Below are 24095 nucleotides of genomic sequence, written 5' to 3' on the forward strand. Positions count from 1 at the left end.
CATCTGGCCAATAAGACGACTGAATCCTCTGACACGAAACAAACTCTTGGTGTGAGCATCTTTGTTACCTCTGCAGATGTTAGCATCTGGACATGGCCTCTCCTCTACCAGCAGTCCTGGACACTGGCTCTCCTCCTCTTTAGAGACTGGAAGACCAGAATCCAGGTCCAAACAGGCTCGAAAGCGCCTCTGGATCGACACCATCTGCGAGCTGTTGTGCTGTAGCACGCAGGGAGAGCACCGAGTCCAGCCCGACCACTCGCTGAGGACGACTGAAAGAAGGAGAGAAAGAAAGATTCAGGTTCGCCGTGTTTACAGAGAACCTCGTTTTATTACTCTGCTCTCTTACCTTCACATTCTCTCATGTCGCACTGCAAACTCCCATCGTGACAAAGACTGGAGGACAGAGAAGTCAACAAAACGGACAATAATAACAACCTGTCACAGCCCAGGCAGCATAAAAGACAAACTGCACACACAAGCTGGGAATCACAAAGAAAGAGCAGAGAGTGACGACAACACTGTGAGAAAACACGCGCTACATTCATTTCTCTATCAGCAACAGGGGCTGATAGAGACAACTGACCAGGTACTGCAGCCTATGGTGACCGTGGCCCCCTGTGGGACGGTGACAGGCGTGGGTGGATCTCCTGGAGCTTGGTGCTGCAAGTGGATGCAGCCACATTCCCCTGGAGGAACACAGCTCCCATTATACTGCAGCAGGCCCTGGAAGGAAAAACACACATCTCAGAGAAAAGAAGAAACAGCGCAGCATCTGTGTCTTGGTCATAAAGTACAGCACATTTGTCCTATGTTGCGCTCAAATCACAATTTAGATGCATCAATAATTCATACTTCAGGCAAACGTGCTGTTTGAAGCAGCTTAAGATCCAAAAACCAAACCAACAAAACGCAGCTGTTAACACGTGTTGCATTATTTGCTAATCATATTTGTTCTTAATGACCAGAAATCAAAGCAAAACCTCCAAAGGCAAAGTGCGTCTTACTGTATCCTACTGGTAGTGTCCAAAAATCATAATTAAACTCAGCAGCGTTCATTAAAACTCACCTGTGGACAGTAACAGCCAGGTGTGCACTCGCTGACGCCCAGACACAGATCTTCACGGCCACGCAGTTCACACTGCTTCTCACAGGGAGCGCCACACGACGAGTACACAAACGGGGCTTCGCAGACTTCTAGCAGGAAAACACATGAAGAGGTGTAGGACCAGAGTGCAGCTTAAGCAGCTCTAAGGGTAATGAACTCACCATCACAGCGGCTGAGACCGCATGCCCGGCTCTGCGTTTCCACAGGAGTGCACTGTTGGCCCCTGGTGGGTGAAGAGAGCGCTACACGGTAACGCTGCTGCCTCTGGGACGCACAGGAACACTGAGACCAAACGCTCCACGCTGACATGGGACAGCCTGCCAAAGCAACGAAAACATTCAAGTGCGATTCACCAGCGCTTGATGTGAGTCGCTTCAACACACAGTCGGCTCTTCAGTTAATCGCATATTGTGGCATCATTTTAGAAGTCAAATACCTGCTCACCCTCTTCTACACTGGCTTTAAAAAATGAAGCACAATAAAAAGATGAAAGTCAGTGAATCTCAAACAGTCTGGAAGCTTCTCACAGTCTAACACGGGTTTGAATGCGAGGCTCCAAAGCTCTGTGTAGCTCTACTTGTGCTATTTTCTCTCATATTTCACATACTTCACTTCCTGCCCTTGTGTATTTCCTGCCCGCCCTCATTTCTTCTGCCAGATCATCTTTTCCCAATTTGCCCGGTGTTCCAGGATTGTTGGTAGCATTAGTAATGTTAAGGGTCCGATTTGTTTTCTGTGACACCGATACCCTGTACACTGAGCTCTGTTCACTTAGTAGAGGCTGTACCTACCCGTCCAGCTTCACTCAATAAAACCTGCAATGCACATGTGTGCAACACAGAAATCAGCAGATGGACAAGTGAAGTTCATTTGACTGGTTTAATATTCTCTGTGGCAAACATCTGCAATCTGTGTCCTATTAGCTCCAGCAGTGTGACACAGACTGGGATCAACCACTAAAACATTTTTTGCATATGTGACTTAACTCTTATTTTGCACAGCTGTAACTTTACTGCACGGCTTCGTCCTGCGGTGTGAGATACAGCTCAGCAGGTTGCATATATGAAATATATTCCTTCAACAGAAAATCTATACCATAGTAAGTCACTATGGAGACCTAATAATGCAATGTGACGCTAAAAAACAAAGATCCAATAAACCCTTTAACGTCACTCTGTGGTTCCCCAGTCTAGTCTCTAATGTTGTGTCCCTACATGTACTCTGGTCTGTGCCCATATAGCTCATTACCTAATGATATATTAGAATAACTCTGTGTTCATCAGTAACAATCACTGCGACTATGTCCAATCGTTTAATGAGCTCAGCTGAAGTTCCTCTAATTACAATGGCTTCTCAGAAATGCTGAAGACACACAGAGCCGTCAGCTGTTCAGAGAGAAACAGCACAAACAGCGATCGTGGCTGTTAGTCTGGCTTCAGTGCTGCCAGCATGACTCTTGTACCTGGACAGGGCTGTTTGTAGCACAGCTGCGTCTCCACGCGGTTCCTCTCAGCCTCGATCTCAGGGGGACACGCTGCATCTCCTCCCTGCTCGCACACACACGCCCTGTGTCGTGATACAGACCCCGCCCCGCACGTCTGGGAGCACGGTGACCAAGGAGACCAAGGGCAAAGGTCATCTGTTGATACAAGAGTAAATGAAATTCCCTTTGATTGGAGAGAATATGTGGCTTTTCTTTCCTTGCCTTAAGATACAGACCCAGGCACGGAGGGGTCTGACAGTCCTGTGTTTCTTTCTCTGGCCCGCTGCAGTGAGAACCATTGTTTCGTGGTGGGGGGTTGATGCAGGCGCGGGTTCGAACATGTGTGCCCCGACCACAAGTCGCTGAGCAGTCAGACCACACCGACCAGGGGGTCCAAGCACCGTCCACTGGAAACAGCACAAAGGATTTTCACAACTGTCTTTGCAAGGACTTCAAACATCTGCGACACTCTTTCACAGAAACACGGCGACGCACCTCTGCAGTCGATGTCTTGGCAGAAAACTCCCTCTGGAGTGCACGTGCTAGAAGAAACACAGGCAGAGCTTCCAGCACAGTATCACTGACATTTCATTTTTCTCATTAACATCCATATCCTCTGTCCTTATCTAACGCACCATTGTTTACATTCTCCTTGGAGCCAGGTGTCACCCACACTGAGCGTCTGGTTGTCAAGGAGACAGAGAGGCGGGCAGGTTCCTGGACTGCAGGGTCTGTGCTGGACCTCCTCAAAGTGGCAACGTGTTCCCTCGGTGTCTGGGGTCAGAGACCTGGCACATAACACCAACAGCCGGTAATCACAGTGGAATACACCGAAAACCAGTTTAATACCACTGCATGTATTTATATCCACAGATACACTGCAGAACCAAAGGCAATGAACCAGCCATCACGCTCTTTTCACGTTTCATATATTTAAGATTCACAGTCAGGGTTCAGAAAATCATCAGCCTTTAGGTGCTCTGAAAACTGCAGCGCAGGATCCAGTCCAGAATAACCTCTACCCCATGCTGTGAGACTGAAACTCTGGCTCCGCCCCCTAACCTACTAGACTCCATTATTGTTTACATTGCTGACTTACTGTGGTAGCAGGAAGCCTGGATCACTAATCTGTTACTCCGTGACTGCTTTCATATGTGATTTAAAGTGTTAAATGTATCTTATGTTATTTGTAAATTCTAAGATTTGGAATTAGCATTGAGAACATGCAGTACCATGGAAACGAAGCTATTTAACTATCCATCAGGAAGGCATCTGATCAGCAGCAAATTCATTCTTTTGCAAGCAATGCTTTCAGCAAGTGACGCTCCGGCTCCTGCAGAGCCCCGATTTTATCTCCTGACACGGACAAAAGACAGACGACAGAGTTAATCGTCACACCGACTCAGACAACTCGAATCAACTTTATCCTTAATTCAGCAATTACAGAGGACAAACACTGGAGTAGAGATGGACCGATCCGATATTACGTATCGGTCCGATACTGACGTAAACTACTGCATCGGATATCGGAGAGAAATAAAAAATGTAATCCGATCCATTAAATATCAAAAAAGCACCTCACAAAACTTGCGACATGGCGTAACTCGGCTCATAACCGCAGCTCGTCGGAGCAGTGTGCTCAGTGATAGAGGGCTGTGTCTCCGAGGAAGTGATCCCAGAGAGAAGCAAGTGTGTAAGTTCATCTCTGAATGTCTGTATAGCATTCCAGCGTTAAGCTTAACAACCGATATATGGAGCGACTGCCTCTCTCTCTCTCCTGCTGCTACTTCAATCGTGAAACTGATCAGTGATCAGCTGATCGGCTTTTCTGTGGCGAGTCCGTCTCTCTCTTCTTTGTTTTTGGCCCACTTTGCAGCAGAAAGAGGAAACCAGCGGCTGAACAACAGCAGCACGTTTAAGCTTGATCAGCTGTTGTTAGAATGTATTTAATATTACTTTCTACACCAGGATCTTTTTCTACAGCTGACGCTGGTAACTGTGCAGGGGCGCATCTAGCAAAGTGTAGCCAGGGGGGCCGATAGGGCATGAACAGGGAGAAGGGGGCACAAAGACATACTTTTCTTTCTTATTCTCATTTAAAATGTCGAGCTTTTAATAAATAATTATCTGAATCTGACACCCAAAGTTTTAATCTGATGTAAAATGTATAGAAGTCCATCACTGTATATAGTAACTGTTAAGTCTAATATACCCTAGTAAGCTATACTACTTTTTCCTTTGGGAACCATCTGTGCAGTCTGCAGTTCTGTAGAAGAAAGATGTTGAATCTATTTAATTATTCTTGAAAAATAATTTATTTCTGTGCATTTTTTTTCACACTGCATCAAATTAAAGTTGATTACGTCGATTAAGCATCATGAGGTGGGTGGTGGTGGTGGTGGTGGTTCCCTATTTTTGTGCTGGGAGTTTGCAGCCCTATTATTTAGGTTGTTTAATATTTCTCTAAGTACTCTTTAAAACACCAGAACAGGGAGGATGGAGCAGGTTTAACTTTATTAGATTGATCAGTGTTGCTGAACTATGAAATATTTTGGGTGCAGTGTGTTTTTTTACATACAGGTGTAACAGAATAGCTTTAGTGTTGTTGTTTATTTAAACGTGAGTTTGAACTTATACAAAATGCAGCAACATATTAAAAAAACAGTTTTATTGATTAAAAACACTATATCGGATTCATATCGGTATTGGACATAAAAAAGTGGCATCGTGCCATCTCTACACTGGAAACAATATTTATGATAGATTTTCTGATCGTTATGATCTCCGTCTTGTTGTTAAAGAGCGTACCACTTAAAACCTGTTTAAAATCCAGTTTCAGATTTGTAAAAAAAACTTTCCTCCGTCTGGATCCCATTTTAATGTCCAAACACGGACGTGCTCAAACAAGAATTTAACAGTTTACAAAACAAACCATGTCTCCTTCGTCCAGGTCCCAGGAGACCTCACCTGTATCTGGTTCTCTGGCCCTGTCCACAGGAAACACTGCAGGGAGCCCAGCTGGACCAGGAGCTCCAAACACAGGCAGCCTGGCAGCTGTCATTGCTGCAGAGCAGCTGTCCGTCAGAGCAGGTGCAGTTGTTGCAGTCCACCTGATGCGTGCTGCCGGCCACCCAAATCTGCCCCAGTGAGTCCACGCAGTCACACTGCCACAGCTGCACACACACCCCGTCCTGCTGCAACTGACCTAAACACACACGTACAAAAGATACGCAAACCACGATTCATGCTAATGAAAAAAAATTAATTAGTTTTAACAAAACAATTCTAGATGCAAATCTCATCACTTGGCAGCAGAATGAAGCCTTGCACTGCACAGCTACTCTGAAACGTCATCTACATGAGATGTCATCTTAATGGTCCACAGACCATTACAGAATCACCAGTTAAACCTGTCGTTGTTGATTTCTGCCATCATATTTATTGTTGGGGAATTCTCCCAGACTCACTTTAAGATTTTTCCTCGTCTCACTCCTATAATGTCTTTGGAAAAAACGAAATTCTAATACTTGTGTGACGTCGAGCCGGTTAGGTTATTTATCTTTAAAAGATTTAGCCAGTTGTAAACAGTGGAAACAACTCTTACACCTAAATAACCCAAACAAGGTCAATCAAACAACAGAATATGACTGGCTGCCTGATAATGCTGTTAAACTGAAGGCCTGTGTTACCTGTTACAGTCCGCTCTGCTTTTGTTTTACCACTGATGAGCAGTGTTGGGACTAACGCGTTATTAAGTAACGCGTTACAGTAACTACGTTATTATTGTGGTAACGAGCACGGTAACTAGTTATTATGCCAAAATCAGGAACGCGTTACTCGTTACTGGGATTTAGATAGGCTCGTTACTCGTTACTTCGTGTGGTGGCTATCGCGGAGCTTCCACAGATTCAGTAACATTAGCAAGTGGTGGAGGCAGCAGGTGGATGAAGGAAAGGGACGCAGAAGGAAAAGAGACCCGAGGCGGCCGCCGGTCCAAGTGTGAACTGAACTTCAGGTAAGAAGTTATGACCTGCAGTCTCTCTGGGTCAGATATGAACCAAGTTTAGGTGGAGTTTATTTTCGTTATGCTGACTTTTTCCGTACTGCGTGCTAGCTAGCATGACGGAGTTTCTATACAGCTGGGTGGGTGCTATGAAGTTAATGATGTTGAACTTTATTTTGTTCATAAGTTATTAGAGTTGCCAACCGTCCCGTCTGGTATTCAGAGAAAATATTACGCGTTTCTTATTGAGGTGAAAAGGAACAGTTTGTCCCGTAATTCAGCTACAATGAAAAAGACACAAAGCTGGAGTTATTCTGTGTCTTTGCTGCACAGCTGCCTCTTCTTCTCTCATTCTCCCCCCTCCCTCTCCCGTTTCTACTTCAATCATGAAACTGATCAATGATCAGCTGATCGGCTCTCTTGTTTGTTTATCGCCCACTTTGCGCCGAAAGAGGAAACCAGCGGATGTCGCGCTAAACAACAGCAGCACGTTTAAGCTTGATCAGCTGTTGTTAGAATTTATTTAATATTAATTTCTAGTATCAGCTGATGTTTGCTGGAGCCACAGCTGTAAAGCTGCTGGTCATGATATGGTTTGGTTATCTGGTGAGAGGGAAACATGAAGATGAAACCAGGAGATGTCCTTACTGGATCATCAGAGCTGTGATGGAGAAACAGGTTTACCTTTTAGGTGACATGAATGAGTTGAAGGGAAGTTATGAACTGTTTCTGAGAGACAAATAACACCAGGATCCTTTTCTATGTAGCTGACAGCTGGTAACTGTGCAGGGGCGGGTCTAGCAAAGTGTTGCCAGGGGGGCAGGTAGGGCATTAACAGGGAGAGGGGGGCACAAAGAAATACTTTTCTTTCTTATTCTCATTTAAAATGTCTAGCTTTTAAAAAATAATTATCTGAATCTTACAACAAACGATTGATGCATATATACCATCAAAACAGTGTACATCACTGTCACAACAGTGTTTATTTTCATTCAAAGGCTTTATGATTTTTCCTATAATGGTGGGCCGGTCTCTAGTCAAAATGCCCGGGCCAATTTTTTGTCCCAGTCCAGCCCTGTATGCAGCTCATCTGCAGTCTGGTGTTGCCTACATCTTCCTATTCAGAAGGCAGAATTTCCGAGTTCTGAGTACAATCAAAGCACCACGACTGCAGTTTTTGTGTTGGATGTAAAAGGCGCACATGACGCTGTGACGTAGGCTAGAATCATGGCAGCAGTCAATGACGGTCCAGGCGTGGGATTTCTCTCGTGGAAATATGCACATTATCTTTTCCTTTCTATTGGTAGGTGGCACAGTGCACTTGTGGCAAGTAAGCAAGCTAGAAGACTGGCAAAGTTATGGAAGCAACACATTAACAAGAGAATTCTGAGTAAAACCAAAGTTACTTTCCCTAGTAACTAGTTACTTTGAAAGTAACGAGTAACTTGAAGTAACTGAGTTACTTTTGAGAGAAGTAACTAGTAATGTAACTAAGTTACTATTTTAAAGTAACTTACCCAACACTGCTGATGAGCCACTCAGTCTGTTCCAATTCAACAGTTTCTAACTGGAGTAAACACCATTTGTAACTGAATTACGTCTCTTAGAAGGTTCTACTGAGAACTGCAGAGAACTTTTACGCTGAGTCAGCTGTGTGCAGATATCTTGGGGGTTCCCGTGCACATGTTGGGGATTCAGGGCTCTGGGAATTTGTATATTCTCAGAACCCCGAATCCTAAAGAAGGCAGAGGAGTTATAACAAAGCCATTTCTAGACGCGAAGCTATTCTCTCAGTGGAGAGCACAGAACAGTTTAGGGGTTAAATCAGTGCCAGGAGAGGAACTTTTCGGACAAAGACACGCACATATGAGGTGTGACTTGTACCTTGAGGGCAGCGGCAGCCAGGCTGACATTCGCTGTTGGTCTGGCACTCTATGCCCTGCTGGAGGTCTGAGCAGCGCTGTGGACACTGGCTGGCACACACCACAAACTCTTGGCCTGGTGGGCACCCTCTATCATCTGACAATACACAGACAGCAGTTCCTGAGTTTTGCCATGATGCTATCTGCACAGGCTGAACACACACTCCTGTAGATAAACAGCCATATGCTGGAACAATGACGAGCCAAACGCAGGACGTGGTAGATCAGACTCACCGCACGGTTTGGTGTTGCAAGGTTTCACTTGGTTCTTCTCTCCTGCACACTTCTTTCCACCATTTTTGGGTGGAGGACTAGAGCAGGAGCGAGTGCGTATCGAGCGTCCGCCGCCGCAACGCTTATCACAGCGCGACCACGGACTCCACCGGGACCAGCCTCCATCAACTACACAACATCGAACACAAACGCAGACCAGTAAGTGAAAAATGAAACTCTCTCTTTGGCTTTTTAAATATTCCTTCACCGAAGAGTTTGAACTGATAATTACAGCTGACCTCTGCAGGGTTTGATGTTACAGAAGCGATGCTCCACGTTTCCTCCGAGGATGTCCTCGCACCACGAGCCGTTTGTTCCGGGGCTCAGGAACGTTCGGATCCTCTGCTGCTGACCCACGCCGCAGGACCGCGAGCAAGCGCTCCACTCTGCCCACTTGGTCCACGAACAGTTCCTCCGCGCACACTCGGCCTCTACACACACCTCGCCTCAAAACAGAAACACAAAACACATAAGCTTGGTTGACGCTTGTATTCATCAAAGCAAGAACCACACACGCAGCTGCTGCAGTCATATCAACTGAGCACTAACTTGTACTTTATATTATAGTTATATGAGGCAACACAGACTGATTTATTAAATAAATAGAGGCGGGCAGACAGTGGGCGTGGTGTACCTGGACACTGGGGCAAGTTGCATGCCTTCTCTTGGTGAGAGCTTCCAGAACAGGCTGGTGTCACACACTGTCGATGGCGGGACTTCAGGGCCGGGCTGAGAGCGTCGGTGCAGGTCTTTGTGCAAGGACTCCACGGCGACCAGGGAGAGAACCCAGAGTCCTCATCTGAGGAGATGGAAACAGAAAGATGATGAAATACAGAGAGGATATTTAAGATAAGAAAAGCCTAAACAGCATGCACAAATACAAGAAAATGGCAACCAAAGGAACAGAGTCAAATGAGTGCACAGAAAAGTGAACCTACCCGGTGTGGCTGGTTCTTCTGTTGGAACAACAGTAGCTGGAGGGGAAAAGCAGCTTTTCATGAATCTGACCTTCATCCCTGAAAGACACATATTACACGTGTTCTACAGAATCTCTCCAAAGTACCTGGACAGTCAGGGGCCTGGCAGTAGGTCGTTTCCCTCCGTGGCCCCTGGCAGTCTCTCCCTCCATGGGCCGGGGCGGGCTGTGTGCAACCTCTAGAGCGGGTTTTGAGCCCCAAACCACCGCAGGATAGTGAGCAAGGGCTCCAGCGGCCCCAGGAAGACAAAGCACCGTGTACAGGACAGTGCTCCAGAGAACAGTTCCACCTGCCGTGCACACACTCGCTACGGGGAACGAAAGGGGTAGACTGGTGGTGATGTTCCATATAACAGCAGTTTTACACTGTTTTATACGTATGACACAGTTGGCATCACTCCCACTGTGTCACAACAACAAATGTTTTCCATTTCTTACTCAGTACAGGATTGTAGCTGCGCACCAGTTCAGGTTGTAGCTGTACACTGTGGTAGATGTTCTCAAAGTGGGACCGGTGGACTGTGGACAGGCCAGTTTAACACTGGAAGTCTTTATTACAGGGCCACAGTGCTGGAATGCATCCATCCTGTGCTTTGGCGTTATCTTTGCTAATAAGAAGAAAGGCCTGCCCTGAAGAATGGGCTGTCTGGATATCAGCAGGTTTGTATAAAACCAGCATCAACTGTTCAGAATTAACGACTCAGTCAGATCTGAATGAGGCCATAAAATTTTGCTCTCAACTCAGTCCATCTTAAGTGACAACGCTGTCATTCCTGTGATAACGGCTTTGCAGTGATTTCCATGGATACCTTCGACGTGTCCACGGTGCAGCCCACCTCTCCCACTTTGATAGCTCCCCCCACCTGAACGGGATGTCACGACTACTTTGGAAGTAGTTATTTAAAATATGTTTGTTTGTTTTTTAAATTGTATTAATATTCCCAAAGTTCTCTGCTTACCAGGCGCTGCAGTCATGGACAAACGTATCTCCAGACTGGAGCTCCATATCCTCTGAGATGTTATGAAACAGCAGGGATGCGACTGGTGTCACGGAGACGCTCTGCAGAGAGGCCAGCAGCTCTTTATCCACCAGACATGGACACTCCTGAAACACACCAAACACAAACACCCTTTAAAGAGAAGAAACTGCATCAGTTTGAAATGATCTTCTCAGTGGTGCATCACAGCCTGGTTCATGCTCTTCATTTTCTGTGCTGCACTTTTAAAACGTCACACGTCTACTACTGAACTATGGGAGTTACTCTGAACCCACCGACAAGCAGAGTCCACGGTGCTGGTAGGTGTGCACGGGACAGTGGCAGCCTTCCTCGCAGCCGTCAGCGTAGCATCCCTCCCTGCCGCTGACCTGAGCGCAGCTGAAAGGACAACCTTCTCCTCGTTCACACTCCCTGTACAGCCTGCCAGGAGGGCAGCCCACCTCTGCAGAGCGACATGAAGCCCACGCAGCAACAGCAGTTAAAGACACTAATTAAACAGTCCTCCAACTGGAGCAGTATAAATATAACTTTGCAGCATGGCTACAAATACTGCACAGGAAGCAGACGCTCACCGAGGCAGACGTGGGTGTTGCAGATCTTGCTCTGACGACCGCTGCACGCTGGAGAGCTGCAGACACGAGAGCGGTACTGCTGCCCTCCACCGCAGCTGACCGAGCACTCGGACCACTGAGACCACGGCAACCACGGGCCCACTGACTCTGGAGACACAATACAGACAGACATCACACATGTGACAATGCAGATGGTAGTGTAAAAAACCTAGATGAGCCCGTCATGACTACCTGTGCACAGGTGCGTGTTGCAGTCTCTCTGCTGCTCAGCATCACCCAGGCAGCCTCTTCCGCCACTCTGTGGAGACGGATTATCACACAGGCGCCTTCTGAACTTGACTCCACCGCCACATGAAAGAGAGCATTCAGTCCAGGCTCCCCATTGGCTCCAGCCACCGTCGACATGGCAGCCGGGGACAGACTGACACTGCAGAACGCCAGCCTCACACGAGCTGAGATTAGGTCGGGAAAAAAGATTTTTTTTTTGCTATTCGAACATTAAGAGTGAATTAAACCAAAATAAGAATCAGCTGTTTACCAGTTTTTGCAGTCACTGATAATTTTCTCTCCTGGATTTGCAAACAGCCAATCAGATCCACCGGGCCATAGCCACGATGCATTGCTTGAATCTGCACAAAAATAGACCGATCAGAGCAAATGATCACACTGAGTGGAGTAAAATGTTCACAGTCTAACACGCTGATATTTACAAGTTAGCAAAATTAGGATCAAACCATTAGCAGAGCTGTCGTGGTATTTGCAGCGACACTCCTGTCTCACCACACACACTCCGTCCTGCAGCACCGTGTCACCAGGACAACCACAGGTCGCGTTACACTCGGGGGAGTCCAAGCACTCTGTGTCACCATGGAGATCTGAACAGGAGCGAGGACAGGGCTTCCCACAAGGCCATTCTTCCTGGCCTCCACCACAGTCTGAGAACAAGGTTTGAATAGAATTACCATCCACATCGTTTTTTAAAAGTGGAACAGTGTTTATGCAGTTCTACGGTCAAAGTGAATGAAACCCACAGCTATGCTAACCTGAGCAGATGGTGAGATTTTCACTGCAAGGGCGGCTCTGCCTCCCCTCTCCCAGACACGGCAGACCACCGAATCTAGCAGGAGGACTGTTACACTCTCTGGTCCGAGTCGACGATCCTGTGCATCCATCGCACTCTGACCACATGGACCAGGGACTCCACGAGCCATGAACTAAAGACACAGTAAGGCAATGAGAAGAAGAAGAGGTACAACTACTCTGATGTAACTGAGAATCTGTAGCTGGAACCAGAAAACCAACAAGAAAACCGACACAAATTAAAATATTAATATTTGAAAATATTTGAAAGTAAGAGACAAATGCACAGTGATTAACAACAGTAGCAAAACAAAACTGTAATATCTCAGTGAGAGAGAAAAGTGCAATAACAGAAGGTCATTTTTCAACATGACACAGAAATCTGTATAAATGCTATAAAATCAAAAATCCTAGCTGACTTCCATCTTGAGTCATTGCATTCACAAGATTTTCAGAAAACGTGACCTCTGACCTCTGACCTTGAGCCCAAAGGCAAGTAGTTTCAGCCACACGCATCCAGAACATTTACAAACTGTGCGAATGTGTCTTTCCATGAGACATTATCATCTCACCTGGACAGAAAGTAACGACAGGGCAGGGCTGCCTGTGGATCTGAACTCCAACCCCACTGTGCAGTTCCTGCTCACCAGAGCACGGCTCTCCTCCGGCCTCTGGCTCAGGACAGCTGCAGCTTCTGTATCGGGTCACCGACTCTGCTCCACAGGTCCTGGAGCAGGGGGTCCACTCTGACCACTCACACCAGCCACCTGACACTAAATTGGATGTAAACAACTATCTGTGCTATTTTATACCCACTACAAGACATAGCCATTGTCTACATCGTCCTACATATTAACACTATTAAGATGATCTGACTCTGAAACTGAAAGCTGGCTTTACTTACCTGGACAAGGGTTTCGAGTACAGTTGAATTTCCCACCTTCGCAGGTGCTAAAGAACAAAGGAACAGAGGGATCTTCAGGTTTCCTTTCTAACTGGTTATCTGTGTGTATCCTAATGTGTTTTACATGTGTTACGTGTGCTTCTTGTGTTTGTATAATTCTGACCAGTTGTTGCATCCATCAATGGCTTCAATGGTGTCTCCAGGTTCCAGTCGTCGTCCGGTGTTAAGGTCCAGGCAGGGACAATCTTCCTTCTCTAAACAGACGGTCCCATTAGCAGACAGGACTTTTCCCTCTGTACAGTAGCATCCTGGCTCACAGTGCCACTCACAGTGCTGAGAGAGAGGGGGGAAATTAGGACTTTTTTTAATCCCCAGTAATGAGTGTGAGAATAAGCACATCCACGTCTGACATAAGTCAGAATAGGGTGGATGTCCACTCTGTGGAATCAGATCAAAGTGGGAGGCTGACAGATGGATTGGTACCAGTCTGTTATCAGTACAATACTGTGGGTAGTGGCTGAAAGGATAAGACTGTAGATACAAGTGGCAGAATGTTTTTTTCAAAGGCTTAAACAGGAGGAGAACTTTCATGAGGCAGTTCCCACCATGACCCAGGGCACGGTTGATAAATTATTTCACCTCAGCATCACCCTGGAAAACCTGGAGGAGGTGCTGAGGAGAGGGAGGACTGAGCTTGTCTGTTTTGATGACACCCTCCAGAACCTGGTTGTGGATAAGAAGCATGAAATACATCGAGTGACAGACAGGAGTCACACTAGTGATACTCACAGTAAGGTCATCACAGGAGCGAGGGCAGGATGGCCCACAGCTGCTGAACACTGTTCCTGGGACCTGGGAACATGGTGCCACTGAAAACACAAGCATACAGGACTTTGGGTTACTTACATAACCCTGGTTCTCAGAGTAGCACGATTGAGATGGCTAATATAGGAAGCATCTCCCTGCGTATTCCTTAGAGGGATGTGTCTCATGCACGACCACGCTGGGCTGATCCAATCACACTTGAGTTTGCATTACTACGCAGTTATTATTTAAGATAAGCACCTCGTCGCCCTTTGACCCAACAAGGTGGGCTGTGAGCCATCTCACTCTGAGAACACACAACTTAAAGTTCTCCTAGAGAAACACTTTTGTGTTTATGATGAAGCCTTAGTATGGTAAGATGCTTCAAGGACAACAGATCCTTGTGTTGTAGTTTCTTGGTCTGACCAAATTAGAATTAGCCAGCGGTCTAAATACGTAGCTAAACAAATGCCTTGCTATGACCACTTTGGTGCAACGTACAAAAGCTCTGACGGCTCAGAGGCGGGCCGCCAAAGGACGTGACACACGCTCTGAAAATCAAACCTCCTCCTGAATTTGTATCTTCTGAGATATTTACTCCACCAAAAGAGCTAACATAGGGCAAAGTCAAAAGTGGGAGGAGGTTATCATGTGCAACACACTTAGGAATGTAGCATGTGGGCTGATGAATGGGGACCATGCAGCTTTTTCACCTGTGGGAACGAAGGAGATTGCCAGGGTAGCATCTTCTTTTTGACCTGCTGACCGACAGGCTACAAGAACTGTCCCAGTGGAGCTGCTGTGGAGTTCGGTCATTCCATGGCCAGCCCACCCTCCCCTCCTGGCCTGGTGGGCTTACGGGGGCTGGCCGGGGCTTGATTTGTTTGGGAATTTTGAACTAACTACATATTCTATCTATGCTGGGAACAGGTGCTGGTGCACACCAGGAACCGTTCATTGTTAGGCTCGGCAGCCTCAGCGTAGAGGATGAAGATTTCTCTGGGGTCTGACCTCATTGTCATCCTCATCCAGTGCCCACATAAACCAACGCCTTCAATCGTGAGCTGGGCATGTTCTAGCCTTAGGCAACACAAGTAAACCTGGTGTGTGTTTCTACTCAGTATATCTCAGGAGGACTGTCTGTGTTAGCTTGTATGCTAACTACAGCAAAGAAGATGTCGGCTGATGTGCATAATCGTAAAAAGAAACCATCTCAGCGTACAGCTAAGTGGTAGAACACCACGGTCTACGGCGAAGACTCAAGGTCAGGATGAAGCCAAGTAACAATGACAGACAAGTTAGCGTTAGCACTCATATCTATGGACAGCTATAATAGCTAGCCTATATTGCAGGTCAAGATATGCTTGAAGCACAAAGAGGCGTTTGAACAATGCCTGCGTCGCAGCCACTTAATGGTACGTGGCTCTGCCCGACATGGTCGTTGCGATCAGCAGACAGGCCAATCCCATAGTGAGCCACTGAGGAATGAGGACCCTTATATCAGTAATACAGAATCCACCGCGCTGTACTCAGTGTAGTTAGCAGACAGCACATGCTAGTAATACAAACGCACCTGGACAGTGCTCGGTGTTACAGGATGTGACTTTACTTCCCAGACCCTCACAGTAATTCCCCTCCCCCTCTGGACTGGGACTGTCACAATTTCTCCTTCTGCTTCGGACCCCCCCACCACAAGACTTGGTACACTCCGTCCAATGACTCCACTGACCCCAGCCACCATCACCTGGAAAAAGCCAACGCATCACATTAAAAAACATGAAGCGAGCAAATAAAGGTTAGTAAGCTGAGCAGATCAACATAAATACATGAATCTAACCCCTTCAAAACTTTAAAGTGCCAGTGTGGACACTTTACTGTGAGTTTACTGCATCCTACTGTACGACAGGGAGGCGTCACTTTCCTAGTAACTGATTGAAAGCCAGACAAATTAAACTTCACGTTTGCTCAGACTATTAGTCAATACACAGGGACAGAAAAGTAACCCACGGTCACACGGGGCGATGATGCAGACTTGGTCCTCATGGTGAGGGCCCGTACAAGGCAGGCCACTGCCAGAGGGCCGGGGGCTGGAGCAGAACCGGTACCGAGACTGAAGGCCTGCTCCACAAGACACCGAACAATGACCCCAGGGAGTCCATGCTGACCACTGGCCATCAACTGTTTGGTTTGTGCGGTAAAATCAGGCAAAATCAGTGTAAATCACATTATAAAAGACGAAAGACATCATCGCACTGTAAATACATACCATTGCAGCTAAAGCGGGAACAGGTCACCAGCCTTCCTCCTTCACAGGTACTGAAATATTTGACACACATTTGTGTTTAATCCACTTTATATCTCCACAGTTTGTCACGGCTCATATATCTGCTGAAGCAAGCCAGCTTTACTTACCAGTTACTGCAGTCTAAGGGCACGGGGTCTCCCGGGTTGTACTGCTCTCCGCCTACATCACAGCGACAGTCAGACTCGCTCACACACACACCGTCCTGGGAACGTAGGAGCCCGTGAGCAAAGAGGTCGTACCCAAACCATCTGTTTATGTGTGTGTATTCCTGTCACCCATTCACCTGCTGGACAGTCCCTTGTGGACACCGGCATCCCGGAGTACAGTTCCTGCTGAGATCCAATGTGAGGTCCATGCATGACACTGCTCCCATCATACACTGCATCCACTCCTGGCCCGGAGGACACTTTTCCCCTTCGTCTAGCACAGCAACAGAGTCAGAGAAAAGACCAGTAAAAACCCCTACAGCATAACCAAAAACACCAGTTTGAAGGGATGAAAAGTGGGCGAAACGGTGAGCGTATGAATTAGAATGTAACTGTCATAATATCTGAGTTTTAACACAACAGCCATGGAAATTCAACCCATGAGCGATGTGACTCAGGGCTCTGTTACCAAACTGTATCAGCACCAACAGATAAAAGGAAACGCCATACAGTGCCACGAAACAGTATTTAGCCCTTTCTGATGTCTCAGATGTTGCATATTTGTGACAAATAATTCAGAACGATTTTAAAGTTAGGCAAAGATCTCCTGAGTAAATACGAAACGGACGCCTTGGCAGCTGGGTTTGGATGGCTCTGAAATAATCATTTAAATACTGCATTTTCTATTTCCTCTGGTATGTCCAATACTGAATGAAATTTAAACATTTAAGTGTCACAAATATGCAAAAAATTAAGAAATGAAGAAGAGGTTAAATGCACTGCACTGTGTGCCTGTCGTGGTCTGGGTGGTTTTCCACAGCATCAGCTCCTCCCCACTGGGTGGAGTCTTTGTTGTTCCTCACCTGATGGCAATCGTACCAGCAGTATTTATGACCGGCGCACTCAACTGGTCGTCGCCAGATTATCTGCCAACTTTAGTCAGTTCTCGGCCTCACGTCCATTCCTTGGTGACTCATCATATGTATTAATCGTATCTCTGTTTTTTCCTCGTCAGCCTCGGAACCCCACCTACCAAGCTCTCCTGGATACCAGTTTGCTGCCGCCGGTAATCACTCTCCGTGTCGGAGCTGCCACTCTTTCCTGCCTGCCTCCCTGCATTGCATGCAACACCCACCTGGACCTCTCCTGCCTCCCCTCTCCACGCAACCCTCACCTGCAAGTTTGTAAGACAGCTCAGTGTACACTCCTTAGACTTACTCGCAACCCTCTGTGGGATTCCCCTGACTGCTCTCTCCTCTGTTTCAGTGCCCAGGCCCGCCACAGTTTCCCCTGCCCAGTACCTGCACTCAGCATCCCTGCCGTCTAGTTATCATTCACAGTATTTTCTCTCGCCTTAGACATCTAGTTTATGTTCATTGATTCTAGTCTACACTTTCTGTTAGCTTTTGAGCATTATAAAATAAAATCTCTTTTCGTTACACTTCACCCCTGGCCTCCGGTTTTGAATCTGCACTTGAGTCCATCCCATTTCCACGGGCCACTGCGCCTGAACGTGCCATACTGCCATACTAGACATAAGTTACAATAAAGTTTAAACAAGTCATCAGATTGTAGCAACTCAAATCACACGAGTCACAAACTCGAGAAACACCTGCAAGTGACTCGTGCTAACTCTGTGGGTTTGTTGTGGGAAGTGGACCTCGCTCGGTTCTTGTGAGAAGTAGCTGCAGAAAGGTGAACGATGTCAGCAGTAGTGACTTCTGCTTGTGAATAAACAAAGACCAAACAAAGTGTGCAAATAGGCTGAGACTGTAGGATTGTAGCTACTCAGAGTGAGTTTAACCATGACTGTATGATGTAATGGAAAGAGCGTCCTGAGCAGCTGCATCACTGTCTGTATGGTAAATGCACCGTATCGGATCTCAAGGAAGAGTGAGAACAGCTGAGAAGATCACCAGAGCCTCTCTTCCTCCATCACAGACACTTGTTGCAGCCGCTGCATCCACACAGCCACCAGCGTTGTGTTATTATTATGATGTAGGCTGTTCCTGTGTTACCACAAGGCTGCAGGTTGCAGGTGCTGAACTGCTGCGTGGTGCCGTGAATCCGTATGGGTCCGCGGGTTCGAGTCCTGTATCCTCCTCCACACGTCACTGAACACTCTGACCATGGACTCCACGGCTCCTTTAAACCTTCAGACGAATCACAGCTTAAAGTTTTTCATCTAAAAAGGTTTCATTTCAGTTTTTTTCAAATTTTAGAACATATACATTATTGGTCAAAAGTTTCAGAACACCACAATTTTTCCAGCTTTCTATTGAAAATGATGCAGTTTGATGTCTGATTGCACTGTGAAATGAAAGCATGGATCCTGCATGTTGATCCATCAGTCAATGATACCTTCTTCCAGTCTTCAGTAGTCCAGTGGCAGTGTTTCATGGCCCAGGCAAGCCTCTTTGTCTTATTCTGACGTCTGGCTTTCTTGCTGCAACTCGTCCTGTCAAACCTGCAGCTCAAAGTCTTCTCTTTCTTACTACGACCACTATTAAGCTGCTTGAAACTTGTCCTCTGGCTCACTCGTGTCTTTGTCTGCAGATCTCTTCCTGTCAGCTTCTGAGCCTTTGATGCTGAAGGAAACTGGACTCACTGACATCTTGACTTTCTTTGCAGTCTCTCTGTAGCACAGACCTGGTCTGTCTCTCTTCCATTGTTAATCACCTTTTTCTCGCCATTTCTGTAGCAACACTCTACTTTCTGCAGTACAATACTGTTCAGCTGATGCTGCTCAGCTTTCAAGGCCTGCTCAGCCTCCACTGCTGCAGAGCAGCTTTAAACTGTTAACCATGCTGTGTTCCCTGAAAAAGGCCTCTTTGTATAATTTTAAATTGTACGTTATTTTCCAGTTTTGGGTAACCTTACCTTTTTCTTTTACCTCTGGCAGTTCAACACTTACCTTTGTAGCATTTCAAGCTGTTCATTGGACTTGGATGACTTGAATTGTAATGAATAACTGAAAAATCGGGCTGCTCTAAACCTTTTGACCACTAGTGTATATTTTCTTCTAATTCAGTTGTTCTCACCGAAGCAGGGCTCAATGCTGCAGGTATCAATCCCAACCCTGTCTCCTTTGCAGGGACGACCACCGAACGCAGGAGGAGGATCGGTTCCTGAACGATACCTCCTCCTCACACCAACGTCACACGTCCGGCTGCAGGCACTCCACTGTGTCCAGCTGCTCCAGCCACAGTCCACTGAGAAACACAGACGCACACACGAGAGACGACGAAGGAAAATAAAGTGGCAGACACAAACCATTAAGCAAGAAAAGACAGACAGAGGGAGACAGCAACACTCACCGGGGCAGGGAGCTGTCCCACACTGCATTTCTCCATCGGTGCATGTGCTGTTTGACACACAGTGTAAGGACAAGTGATTTCACACATAGATTACTGTATTTATGGAAGGTTAGAGCTACAGTTTGATCTTCCTCTTTAATGCGATGCACGAGTAAAGAGAGGTACCAGTTATTACAGGCATCAACAGGCAGGGTGGCGCCAGCTGGGTACATCTCCCCCTGGTGGTAACACGGGCACTGTGCCAGGGGCACGCAGCTGCTGTTGAGCAGGTAGAAGCCCGGGGCGCAGTAGCAGCCGTCGTAACAGGTGGTGGCACACTGTACCTCTGTGGAGGTCATGTCCAAGCACACCCGTGGACACGCGCCCCCCTGAGCCTCGCACTCTCGTACCGTCACATACGTCATGCCCTCTGGACACACGCCTGCGAGGACAGGAGTGCAACAAGACTTGTACGTGATATTCAGCGGACGGGGTGGCGAAACGTAACAGGGACAAACACGGTACCTGAGCAGGGGTGAGAGTTGCAGTCGCGTGTCTGTATGTGAGGCCCAGAACAGCTTTTACCTCCATGCTGTGGTGTGGGGGAATGACACAACCGCTCTCTTGTCTGGACACCAGAGTCACACCTGGACGAACACTGAGACCAGGCCGACCAGGCTGACCAGCCACCGGGCACTAGAAGAACACATCAGCTTTACGGCCTTTCATTTTTCTCTTTTTCCAGGAACGCTGCCATCTATCCTGTCTTTGTGTGTCTACATGTGTCATACCCGGGCAGTGCTCAGTGTTGCACGGCTCCTGCTCCTCACTGTCTCCATCGCAGGCGGGCTGCGTGTGGTTAAACGGCGTGCAGCTGCGGAATCGTCGCCTCACCCCCACATCATCTACGTGGTTGAAACACGTTTTACTGCACTCTGACCAGCCGGTCCACTTACCCCATGTCCCACCTGGTAGCGCTGCACAACAAGAGGAGGGAAAGTAATGTAATGGACTCATTCAGTGCTTTCCACTGCACCTGAGTAGAGGTCACTTTCTATCACAGCCACACTATGATGGATGCATCACAGAGCAGCCTGGGGTTAGTAAGTTGCCCAAGGACATTTGCGTGCAGACTGGAGCAGCCAGGGATTAAAAGCATCAACTTTCCAATTAGTAGATGACCTGCACTCCCTCCTGAGCTGCAGGATTACATCACCTTTAGCATTGTGTTGCTCAAACTTTGTACATGTAGCACAGAACAGATTTACACACGTGTGGACAGAACAGCGATGCTTGATATGAACTCGTCTAACTTACACAAGAACAACTTAAACTTCTGTGCAAAAGAAATTTGAGCTCTTAGCTGTATTCTCTCATAAAAACCCAAAACACAACAATAATCACCGTAACATGTTGTGTGTCGGACGTGTCAATAGATCAATATTTATTTCTATTGCACATTTAAAAAGGACAGCGTTCAGCAAAGTGCTTCACACAAGGCAGCAAAGCGGATTACAACAAATAGCAACAAAAACAGTTGTAAAGCAGTTACAGTTGCAGTGACAGCACAACTGCAGACTGGGAGGAAGTCCAAACTAGTTCAAAAGCTGGATGGAACAGGTGAGTTTTTAAGCGTGATTTAAATGATTGAATGGATCTGACATGCGCACATCGATTGGAAGATGATTCCAGAGTTTAGGTGCAGCAATTGCAAACGCTCGGTGCCTCCTGTCTTTCGTCGGGGCCTTGGTTGCAGTAAGATCAGTTGGTTAGAGGATCTGAGCGCTCTGTTGGGGCTATGCACGTCGAGAAGGTCTGTTAGGTAACTGGGCGCCAAGGTATTAAAAATGTTCAAAGTATACAGAAGGATTTTAAACACGATACGGTATTTAACAGGGAGCCAGTGTTGCCTAGAACTGGGGTGACGTGCTCATGCCTTCTGGTGCCAGTTAAGAGGCGTGCTGTGGCATTTTGAACTAACTGAAAAACGCTGGAGGAGGCCCATGTACAGAGAATTGCAATAGTCTAGTCTAGAAGTAGTAAAGGCTGTGAGTGTAATATACCAGGGAAGCATGTGCTGGAGCAGCTCTGAGCCTCAGACGAGTCTCCTGGACAGGGCTGACCTCTGACTGCTCCTGCTGGAAGAGACCTGAGGACACAGAGCATAATCACTCCTCACAATCTATTTAAAGTATGCGAGGAAACAAACATCCAAACAGTAAGTGATACAGAAATGATAAATTATACACATAAGCATTTACAACCAACAAACTGAAGAGTGGTAATATGTTTCACATCAGAAATATACGGTATGATCCCAGAAGCAGGCGGTTAGTGTTACACAGTGTCGAAACATGAAAGGAAGGCTTAATCAGAGGACAGCATCAAGTCAGTTAAACTTGTGGGCCATTGATGTGTCAGGTAAGTAGCAGAGGGGTTGTTGTTTCAGCTGCTTTGGTGTGATAATGAAACCAACAACCCCTCCAAACAGGAGTGGTTTCCCTCCTGATCTTTGTTGACTGATTTTTCAGTGGCTTTGTGCTCAGAGAGGATCAGTGTCACCACTGGTGGCGTGAGGGAAACCTTCATGAAGTTAGCCTTTAGTGGGCCCTGTGCTCACTGCCCAACACTTCGTAACCCGACATAGATCATCAGAATTGGCGCCCTGTGCTTTTCAGCTTCACCTTCTTCATTGTTTGCTGACTGTAACATCGTTCAGCGTGATCAGTTTGGTGGTGGGTCAGTGAACAATATCCACAGAGGGACACACAGACGTCTACATGCTAGCAAACGGCACTCTGACTGCCATTAAGTACCAGGATGCTGTTAGTGGATCCTGGGTTCCTCCTGGTGCTCAGCGATGCCCGTCCTCATGAGGCAAGAGTTTGCAGGCAGGTCCTGGGACAGACTGAGCTGCTTTAAAGCATATATTAAACTAAACAAGCTTACCTGTAACGTTGTTGTAGCCCCAGGCCACAGGTTACATCACAAGGTGACCATGACGACCAGGCTGACCAGTGACAGGTTGCAACACAGCTGGATCTGTCACATGTCACTTGCCCATCTCTGCACTTACTGTAAGAATAAGCAATTTGATCGAGAATACATGAAGTATTTTTAAACATGAGCTAAAAAGGTTGATTATTAATCAGTTTGTTTGTTGTTGCATTTATAGGTGGCTGAAAATTAGCTGCGGCTAACTGTGTATCGCTGTACACTGTCCCTGTTAAAAATAAATAAAACAATCAGATGTGAGCAATTCCTCACAAACCAGTGCAAACGATGCTGCCAGTGCTGCTCATGATGATTCTCACTATTTTATTACAAACACAAACAAATCCATAATTCAACAGAAACCTGAATTTGGACCGATGTGTTTATTTAGTATCATCTTTTGTTCCAGCACAAAGAGCTGAGCGTGGGTCTCACCACGTGGTACACTGGTCCCTGGGGACCACCTGTCCCGGATGCAGTGTTTGGCCATCCCAGTGACAGACGCACTGGCTCGAATTCACACATCGTCCCTGTTGAAGGTACAGCCCGTAGGGACAACGACAGCCTGGAGAAAGACATCACTCATGCCTTAATCACTGTGTCAGCTACATTTGGATAAATCTTGCACAATAACACATAATTAATGTTCAGAACCTCTGTGCTCAAAGGCTAGAAGACCACTGAAATTTCTTTGCGCGCTGTGCAAAGCCAACGCTGGCCTCGAGTCAAATCTACTGTGCATCCTACCCGAAATGCACTCAGCAGTGCAGTTTCTGTCCAGGCTGAGATGTGAGCAAGTAGGAGGACAGGGATCGACTCTCCCGGCCTGACAGTCTTCCTCTGTTACCAACACCATGCCACGGACACAACCTGTCATTTAAATAACAGTGCAGACATTTCAAATGCTTTTATTGTTTCAAGCAGGTGATCAGAAGATCCGGTCATTTCAGGCTGGTTGCATCTCAATGACCTGTCTGTGTGTCCGTGTCTTTGGTGCAGGGCTGGCTGTTGCAGCTCTGGCTCTGCCTGGTCATCCCCTCGCAGTCCCGTCCACCGTTCTTAGGGGGCGGCGCCGAGCAGGTCCGGTTCCTCTGCCTGACTCCTCCTCCACAGCGGGCGTCACATTCCGACCACTCTGTCCACTCTGACCAGTGACCATTAACTACAACAGGAGAAAGGCTGCCGTTGCATTAACTATTACTGGATAATAGGCAAACACGCATCCCATTAT

At 46.9% G+C, this 24095-nt stretch overlaps 1 protein-coding gene across 1 annotated transcript in view; it reads right to left on the reverse strand.

The window, feature by feature from the left end:
• sspo (SCO-spondin) overlaps window positions 1-24095 on the reverse strand; it is a 96780-nt gene that overhangs the window by 27851 nt on the left and 44834 nt on the right. Inside the window, exons 61-103 of the mRNA XM_042214465.1 lie at window positions 23835-24026; window positions 23612-23734; window positions 23300-23429; window positions 22820-22945; window positions 21934-22019; window positions 20662-20847; window positions 20396-20566; window positions 20057-20312; window positions 19892-19938; window positions 19616-19786; window positions 18593-18727; window positions 16712-16848; window positions 16536-16630; window positions 16390-16439; window positions 16131-16301; window positions 15697-15867; window positions 14109-14188; window positions 13483-13652; window positions 13320-13366; window positions 12988-13188; window positions 12379-12549; window positions 12070-12270; window positions 11874-11964; window positions 11567-11787; window positions 11336-11482; window positions 11039-11205; window positions 10725-10870; window positions 9853-10073; window positions 9728-9763; window positions 9424-9588; window positions 9029-9235; window positions 8751-8918; window positions 8479-8613; window positions 5559-5796; window positions 3227-3379; window positions 3087-3133; window positions 2828-2998; window positions 2571-2747; window positions 1270-1425; window positions 1070-1197; window positions 587-726; window positions 350-396; window positions 69-272 (exon numbers count right to left, since the gene is read on the reverse strand). Of these exons, the coding sequence (XP_042070399.1) occupies window positions 69-272; window positions 350-396; window positions 587-726; window positions 1070-1197; window positions 1270-1425; window positions 2571-2747; window positions 2828-2998; window positions 3087-3133; window positions 3227-3379; window positions 5559-5796; window positions 8479-8613; window positions 8751-8918; window positions 9029-9235; window positions 9424-9588; window positions 9728-9763; window positions 9853-10073; window positions 10725-10870; window positions 11039-11205; window positions 11336-11482; window positions 11567-11787; window positions 11874-11964; window positions 12070-12270; window positions 12379-12549; window positions 12988-13188; window positions 13320-13366; window positions 13483-13652; window positions 14109-14188; window positions 15697-15867; window positions 16131-16301; window positions 16390-16439; window positions 16536-16630; window positions 16712-16848; window positions 18593-18727; window positions 19616-19786; window positions 19892-19938; window positions 20057-20312; window positions 20396-20566; window positions 20662-20847; window positions 21934-22019; window positions 22820-22945; window positions 23300-23429; window positions 23612-23734; window positions 23835-24026 (6282 nt within the window). The remainder of the gene's footprint in view (window positions 1-68; window positions 273-349; window positions 397-586; window positions 727-1069; window positions 1198-1269; window positions 1426-2570; window positions 2748-2827; window positions 2999-3086; window positions 3134-3226; window positions 3380-5558; window positions 5797-8478; window positions 8614-8750; window positions 8919-9028; window positions 9236-9423; window positions 9589-9727; window positions 9764-9852; window positions 10074-10724; window positions 10871-11038; window positions 11206-11335; window positions 11483-11566; window positions 11788-11873; window positions 11965-12069; window positions 12271-12378; window positions 12550-12987; window positions 13189-13319; window positions 13367-13482; window positions 13653-14108; window positions 14189-15696; window positions 15868-16130; window positions 16302-16389; window positions 16440-16535; window positions 16631-16711; window positions 16849-18592; window positions 18728-19615; window positions 19787-19891; window positions 19939-20056; window positions 20313-20395; window positions 20567-20661; window positions 20848-21933; window positions 22020-22819; window positions 22946-23299; window positions 23430-23611; window positions 23735-23834; window positions 24027-24095) is intronic.

The sequence above is a fragment of the Haplochromis burtoni genome, unplaced genomic scaffold (genome assembly GCF_018398535.1).
Source record: "Haplochromis burtoni strain Fernald_Lab_line unplaced genomic scaffold, NCSU_Asbu1 Contig_569, whole genome shotgun sequence".
NCBI classification, from domain to species: Eukaryota; Metazoa; Chordata; class Actinopteri; order Cichliformes; family Cichlidae; genus Haplochromis; species Haplochromis burtoni.